Source organism: Wyeomyia smithii, chromosome 1 (genome assembly GCF_029784165.1).
Source record: "Wyeomyia smithii strain HCP4-BCI-WySm-NY-G18 chromosome 1, ASM2978416v1, whole genome shotgun sequence".
In the NCBI taxonomy this organism is placed as follows: Eukaryota; Metazoa; Arthropoda; class Insecta; order Diptera; family Culicidae; genus Wyeomyia; species Wyeomyia smithii.
The window spans coordinates 99,014,747-99,022,752 of record NC_073694.1 but is presented as its reverse complement, the minus strand read 5'-3'; the positions used below and the strand labels follow the sequence as shown (position 1 = coordinate 99,022,752).

General features: G+C 45.2%; 1 protein-coding gene across 1 annotated transcript; it reads right to left on the bottom strand.

The window, feature by feature from the left end:
• Positions 1 to 1,066: 1,066 nt before the first annotated feature.
• LOC129716973 (uncharacterized) lies at positions 1,067 to 5,977 on the bottom strand. The gene is made up of 5 exons (XM_055666817.1): positions 5,734 to 5,977; positions 5,133 to 5,639; positions 4,773 to 5,087; positions 4,200 to 4,714; positions 1,067 to 1,291 (listed from the first exon to the last, which is right to left on the bottom strand). Exons 1-5 carry the CDS (start codon positions 5,975 to 5,977, stop codon positions 1,067 to 1,069), a joined length of 1,806 nt encoding a protein of 601 aa, XP_055522792.1.
• Positions 5,978 to 8,006: the final 2,029 nt, after the last annotated feature.

Below are 8,006 nucleotides of genomic sequence, written 5' to 3'. Positions count from 1 at the left end.
GTAGGTCTCGGTAATCACTCCTAACTTCCACTGCAATGGGGGAAGGTTTTTGTCCTGCACCAAGACGATCATGCCAGGTTTGACGTTGGGTATAAGTCTGATTTTTCTTCCTAGGCCGCAAGCTACACAGGTAGTTCCGTTTCCAAGCCTTCCAAAAATCTTTTCTTAGCTTTTATAGATGCTGCCATTTATCCAAACAACCTGCTCGGACATTTTCGTAGGACGGTTCAGGGATGGCGGACGACCGATGAAATAATGAGCGGGAGTGATGACTACTGGACCGCCGGGATTCGTAGTACTGACGAATAGCAGACGTGAGGTGAGGATCGTTTCTATTTCCGCTAATACAGTAGCCAATTGCTCAAAATTCAACGTTGTGTTTCCTACACGGCGTTCCAAGTGGGGTTTCGTACTCTTTACAGCGGCCTCCCAAAAACCACCGAACTCAGGAGCATCCGGCGGAATGAGATGCCATTCGATCCCTTTGGCTTGGCAGGTTTTTCCAATTTCGTTGGTCTCCTGTTCCTGGATGAACATTTGGTGAAGGCGGCTCAGTTCATGATTGGCACCTCGGAAGTTCGTCCCATTATCCGAGTGCAATTGATGAATGATGCCACGACGACTCACGAACCTTTGAAGCGCAGCAATGAATGCACTGGTCGCCATGTCGGACACCAGCTCTAGGTGCACGGCTCTTGTGACCATGCAGACAAACACTGCCACATATCCTTTCACTGAAGCTGCCTTCCGTATACCTTGTTTGATGAGGAACGGGCCGGCGTAGTCCACAGCAGTGACGGAAAAAGGAGGTGCAGGAATTACACGGGATGACGGCATATTCCCCATGTACTGGGTTGCATTTGTTGGCTTGACACGGAAACACTTTACACACGACTTCGTGATTGCTTTGACGGTCGACCCGGCGTTGATTACCCAGTAGTCACGACGAAGAACATGAAGCAGACCGGTTGGTCCAATATGCAGATGTTCCTCATGTAGAGCACGAATCAACATCCTCGTAATCGGGCTTTTGTTAGGTAGTATAATCTGATGTTTGGCACTACATTTATGGAAGTTGGGAAAGCTCCAAACGGCCTCCAAGTCTCAGCACACCATTCACTAAGACTGGACTCAAAGAGCCAAGTCTTCGGCAAGGTTTGCGCGATTCGACTCGAGCAATCTCATTACCGAACTCCTGGCGTTGATCCACCTTAACTATCATTTCCATCGCACATCGTAATTCTTGGACTGTTGGAATCGATTTCGTTACACGGGTAGCTGGATCCTTTTTCTTGCAATTACGGACAAAACGTAGAACCAAAGCAATCACACGTTGTAACTCTCTGAATGAACTATACTTGAAAAATACCTTTAACTCATCTTCTCCAGTTGCAGGTAGAACTACAGCTGCAACAGATCTCAGTTCAGGAAGTTATTCGTCAGTAATTTCTTCTACAACCACTTGTTCAAATTGCGCGGACTCAAGAAATCTGGCCCGTACCACCATAGCTTATTCTTAACCAACTCACTTGGTATCTGTCCACGCGACACGATATCTGCAGGGTTGAATTCAGAGCGCACATACATCCATTCATATTCCTTTGTTACACTTCGGATTTCAATGATACGGTTTCACACAAACACTTGGAGCTGATCGGGAGATTTGTGCATCCAGGCCAGCACAATTTGACTGTCTGACCAGAGCACCACACGCTTGAACCGCATCTTCAGGGCACGGATCACCTTTTGCACCAAATGTGATAGCAAACGTATTGCACACAATTCTAATGTGGGAATCGTCGATTGTTCTGAAGGAGCCACCTTCGATTTGCTACAGACCAGTTGTAGCTGGGCAGAGCCGTCTTGAAGCACACTTCGAATGTAGATGCAAGCGCCGTAAGCGGTCATGGAAGCATCAGCGGAACCATGAAGCTCATAGCCGGCTTTGTCAGTTAGCACATGCCTCGGAATTGTTATGAAAAAATCGATTTTTTTTAAACGGTGCACTTTTTGAATACGTCTAATAGAAGCTCTGGAGTTGATTTATAAAATGTATTGTTTAATTGTAGGACCTAGTTCTGATGACAAAAAAAACCTCCAAAAATCACCATGTTTTTGAAGAAAAATGTAAATATCTAATTATGTAACCTCGACAGCAACTTTCAATAACCGACATTGTATGTTTTTATAGGATAGAATTACCATATCAATTTTCAGAGAAATAGATTAGGCGTACAAAAAGTTAAAGCTTTTTTTGTCTTTTCAGCAGTTTTTGGACTCAAAATTTTCGAGTCTTTTTTACCCCACTCTACCCTTTTAAAAAAATCTAAGATTATGCCAAATATTGTTTCATTATATGAAAAAACAAAACTTGAAGGTTTCAACACTATTTGATCGGGCCCCCAGCACCTAAATCCCTTGATAAGTATACATAGTTCCCATTCCACCAGCTTTTCAATTACAAAAAAAATATCTGAGAAAAAAATTGTTCTGGACCCGCCGATAGAACATTTCAATTTTAGTAGCATATTAAAGGGGACACCTTGAGCTTTCGAATGATGAGTATAAGAGCGATACTAATTTTTTTCGGATAAGTTTCTTCTACCAGAGACACCGTGATGCGCGTTATCGAAAGTTTTTGAAAGGGTGATTGGGAAGCAGATTACTTCTTATACAACTGAAAATAACTTGCTCTCGGAGTTTCAGGCTGGTTTTCGAAAAGGTCACCAAAACAGCTATCATTCGGGTAAAGGTATCAAAACAGCTATCATTCGGGTGTATGATGACCTAGCAGTTGCGTATGATAAAAAGGCCGGTTCTATACTGTTGTTGCTGGATTTCTCTAAAGCGTTCGATACAATCCATCATCTCAGACTATGCTTAAAGCTGCAAACACAGTTCAATTTTAATTCTGATGCCGTAAATCTGCTGAACTCGTATCTAACTGATAGAAAGCAAACCATTTTTTGTGGAGATCGCCGATCCAACAGCTCTGTAATTACTTCGGGAGTGCCACAAGGATCAGTTCTTGGTCCATTGCTATTTTGCTGCTTCATTAACGATTTGCCTAATGTCCTAAAGCACTGCACCATACAATTGTATGTTGATGATGTACAACTGTACATAAGCCGATTGGGTCTTGGACCAAGTGAAATGGTTGAATTGGTAAACGATGACCTAGCAAGGATTACACAATGGTCTCAACGGAACGGATTATTCGTCAATCAAAGTAAAAGTAAACCACTGCTGATCAAAACCAGATCACGAAATGCTGCTCCACACAATTTAGTGCCAGACGTCATTATGGATGGAGGAGTGATTCGATGGACGGAGAATGCTAGTAACCTGGGCTACTTTTTCCAAAACAGTCTTGAATGGGATGGGCTTATACGACAACAATGCGGAAAAATTTATGCTGGATTACGAACACTACATAGCTGTGCCACGTCTTCTCCAGTAAGTACCGTCTGAAACTGTTTAAAAGTTTGATCCTCCCTCATTTCCTATTTGGAGATGTGGCTCACATCAATCCCGGTGCTGGTGAACTGCGAAAACTACGCGTTGCCCTGAACTGCTGTGTAAAATTTGTGTACGGCTTAAATCGTTATTCGAGAGTAAGTCATTTGCATCAGAATCTCATTGAATGCCCACTGCAAAAACTTTATGCGCACCGTTTTTGTATATTTATAAAGCGGCTAATGACAACGTGCACACCGGAAACTGATGTCCATGCGAGGTCGTCGTCTTTAAAATCTTGTTATCCCACCAAACAACTCGTCTGTTTACAGAAACTCCTTGTTCGTTAGAGGTATCGTTAGCTGGAATATGTTGCCCGCTGAAATAAAACGTTCTACATCGGAGGCAATATTCAAGAGAGACTGTTTAAATTTAAAATAAATTTAATTATTATAAATTAAGGTATTTGAAAAACGAACCTTCAACCGGAAGTAGTTAAATTAAAAAGGTCAACCTTTATACTACTGGACAAATAAAAATAATAATAATGTCACGGGGGTTAATTCGTAGACTTTCATTGATTTTTCCGGGTTTTCCCTCCAAAAAATTCTTTGGAGAGCCAAATGCATCGAGTCAACCAGGATTTGCCGATACATTTTGCTTATGTCAGCAGTGAATGCAAACTTCGGTTTACGGAATTTCAAGACAATGTCGAAAATATCGGATTGGGCATTACCACCTACCTTGAGCACATCGTTGAAAGTGACCCAACTTCTGAACGGTTTGGAGGAAGCATCGAAAACAACTCGACACTTCGTTGAAGAGCTGTCTGGACGGATGACAGCGTGGTGTGGTAGGTAGCACTTAAGCATGTTAGGAGGATCTTTACGTTCATCTATTTGCTTGCAGTGACCCAAACGTTCATACTCCCTGATGAAATCCACATACTGTTCAGGCAGACACGGATCTCGAGCGAAACGTTGCTCGAGTAAGTAGAAACGTTTCAAAGCCAGTGATCGGCAATCGCTCAGCTGGTTGGCATTTTCTTTTAAGGGAAGCTGCACCACAAATCGCCCTTCCTTCGTACGCTTGTGGGTGGAGAGGAAATGTCTCTCACATTCTTCTGCTTCGGTAGATTTGGCTTCTTGGTCAGAGACTTCTTCAATCTGCCAAAATCGCTGGACAGCATCGTACACATCTTCTACGGTGACCGTGTGGGAATAGGATGGACCGTGGTTTCCAACTTCTTCGTATTCACCTGTGAACACCCAGCGAGTCTCGCAACTCTGGAAGATGTTCTGCCAATCGGTACTGACCGGACTTGAGAAGCTTGAAGAACAAACCGTTACCAATGAGCATATCTATATCTTGGGGACAATTGAACTCGGGGTCCGCTAGCTGGAATCCGGGAGGAATATGCCAATCGATCTCGGTGTTTGGGATGGGACCAGTCACTGTAGGAGTAATAATACATTCCACGGTTGCTTGGTAGTCACTGTAGCGTGAGTGGATTTTGACGACTGTTTTTTCCAAGCTGCTCGTTGTACGATTGTTCACACCAGAGATCTTCACATTCGCATTTAGAATCCTTATCGCGATAGCATCGGCCATGCTCTTCGTTATTAGATTCACTAGAAATCCACAATCTAGGAGAATTCGACAAAGATAGGGCTTACTTCGGCGATCGAAAACGTTAACCAGAAGAACGTTTTTCTTGGTCGAAGCAGCTTGAACGGAGCAGGTCGATGTGACGGTACTCGCTGAACCACTGGATAGGCCAGCTTGGGCTTCAAAATTGACTGATGTCGATACAGGGACCGGTTTATCAGGAACTTCCTTCTTCTTGCTGTCGGTTTGGTCCGGTTTCACTCTTGCATCATCATGCAGTTGAATATGGTGGCGCTGACGACACTTCATGCACTTTCTGTCTGACGGACAATCACACAATCGATGACCCTTCCTTGGGCAGTTGAAGCACAATCCTAAGGAACGGGCTTTCTCCACTCGTTCGGAGACACTTAAATTTTTCAGCAATCCACACTGGAAGTTTTTATGCGACTCACCACAAATGTCACACTCTTCGCTGGAAGCATTACCACTGTTGCTCAAGGCGGCTAGGATCTTCGTATTACTTCTCGGCTGGACGACGGTTTTCACACTCGGTTGCCTTTCACGCGGCGATGCTAATTGATTGGATGTTTCACAGTTTTCAAGAATATCACACTGCTTTTTGAGAAAGGCAATTATGCCGTTGTATTTTGGCAGCACTCCTCGTACGATGGTCGCTTCCCAATGTTTTCTCGTGACTGGATCCAACGATGAGGCTAGCAATAACTATTAGCTCCGACACACCATGAAGATCTTGTTCCAAGTAGCGTAGACTTTCGACATGCCGGGTGTATTCATCAACCAGCTGCACCAACGAGAGCCTGGTCGAGTCGGTACAACTTGATGGCGTTGGTATCGTTCGACCTGGCCACGATGTCTTGGAAAATCGCTTTGAACTTCGGCCAGTTCTCATATCGACCGTCGGAAGTTGGAATCGGCGCTTTCAACGGCTGCTGCTGGACAACCACTTGGCTGGGAGATGGGTTAGCAAATACTGTTTCCTTTTTCGTAGCAGCCATAATCCTTTCTTACACTTTAGCTGCCACGTCATGGTAGATTCTTCGAATTCATTGTACGCTTCGTCATGCTCATCCAGATCATCTTCGGATAAGATTTCAGCCAGCTTGTTGCGGAATTCGTTGAACTCTGTGTACGCAGCATCGATATTTTTCGAGTACACTTTCAGTTTCGAGAGCAACACAACCGCACTCGACTGCACCATATCCCCAATACGTTTCACTTTTTGCACAGCCGCGAGACGCTGCCGAAACAGCACACTAATCTTCTTATCCATTGCCTTTTTCCTACTCTTGTTCTGTTTCTCACTTTTGCTGGAAGATCCCGGTTTTAGTTTCCCCTCCGGGAATCCCAGACAGTCTTCTTCTTTTACACTTTCTTCGGTGTTCGGTGCACTTCAGTGTCTTCCGGATTCGATTTGGCCGGAGTACGTTCAAGCGGCATTTCAAATCACTTTACTTGTCGGGTTCACGCACATATTTTGTTTTTTTTTTTTCACAACATTTATTTGACACGGCTTACTTACCTTACCTAGCAGGCTAGAGCCGGGGTGGCTCGTGCTGTATCAAGAAGTCGTCTCCATTCAACTCGGTTCTGGGCTGTATGGCGCCATGCTCCCAGGCGTCTTATCACTCGTAGGTCACTTTCAATCTGATCAAGCCATCGTGTACGCTGTGCTCCTCTGTTTCTGGTGCCGGAGGGGTTACTGAAAAGGGTCGTTTTAACCCGGTTGTCGTCCGGCATCCTTGCGACGTGTCCGGCCCATCACAATCTGTTAACTTTGATCAGATGTGCAATGGGGATCTCTCCTAGCAGCGCGTGCAGCTCATGGTTCATGCGTCTACGCCATTCTCCGTCTTCAGTCTGTACTCCATCGTAGATGGTTCGCAGCACCTTCCGTTCGAAAACTCCAAGGGCGTTGAGGTCCTCTGAGAGCAGTGTTGTCGTCTCTAGCCCATAGAGGACTACCGGTCTAACTAGTGTTTTGTACAGTTTCAACTTTGTACGGCGGCGCACTCGATTGGATCTCATTGTCTTACGAAGTGCAAAGTAGGCACGATTTCCCGCTTGAATGCGTCTCCGGATCTCCTTGCTGGTGTTGTTGTCAGCGGTCACCAGCGATCCTAAGTACACGAACTCGTCTACCACCTCAAGCTCATCGCCGTCTACGGTGATCCGGGGTGGGAGGCTGACATTGTTCTCCTTGGAGCCTCTTCCCTTCATATACTTAGTTTTCGACGCATTGATCAGCAGTCCAATGCGCTTAGCTTCCGCTTTCAGTCTGGTGTAGGTTTCCTCCACCGTCGCAAAGTTTCGTGCTATTATGTCGAAGTCATCAGCGAAGCCGTTAAGCTGAACCCGTTTCGTAAAAATCGTACCACTCGTGTCGATGCCAGCTCTTCGTATAACACCTTCGAGGGCGATGTTGAAAAGCAAACAAGAGAGTCTATCACCTTGTCTCAATCCTCGGCATGCCTCGAAGGGACTCGAGAGCATCCCCGAGACACGCACGTAACACATCACACGGTTCAAGGTAGCTTTGATCAGCCGCGTCAGTTTATCCGGGAAGATATCCTCGTTCTCGTGCATGATCTGCCATAGCTGTTCTCGATCAACTGTATCATAGGCTGCTTTGAAGTCGATAAAAATGTGATGCGTGGACACGTTGTACTCACGACATTTTTGCAAAATCTGTCGGATTGAAAAAATTTGGTCCGTGGTTGCGCGGGCTCCCATGAAACCCGCCTGGTACTGCCCCACGAACCTTCTTGTTAAAGGTGTTAGACGTTGGAATAGAACTTGGAAGAGTATTTTATATGCAGCGTTGACAAGCGTAATGCCACGACAATTGCAGCACTCCAGCTCGTCGCCCTTCTTATAGATGGGGCAGACGACTCCCTCCATCCACTCTTCCGGCAGTTTTT

Bases quoted from the DNA above. Each gene is read 5' to 3' on its own strand.
- LOC129716973 (XM_055666817.1), bottom strand. From the start codon at position 5,977: ATGAGAACTGGCCGAAGTTCAAAGCGATTTTCCAAGACATCGTGGCCA. The intron at 5,088-5,132 runs GTAAGCCCTATC...GTGGATTTCTAG, and splicing joins TAACGTTTTCGATCGCCGAA to TGAATCTAATAACGAAGAGC. The intron at 1,292-4,199 runs GTAGGTGGTAAT...CGTAATTGCAAG, and splicing joins CTTTCAACGATGTGCTCAAG to AAAAAGGATCCAGCTACCCG.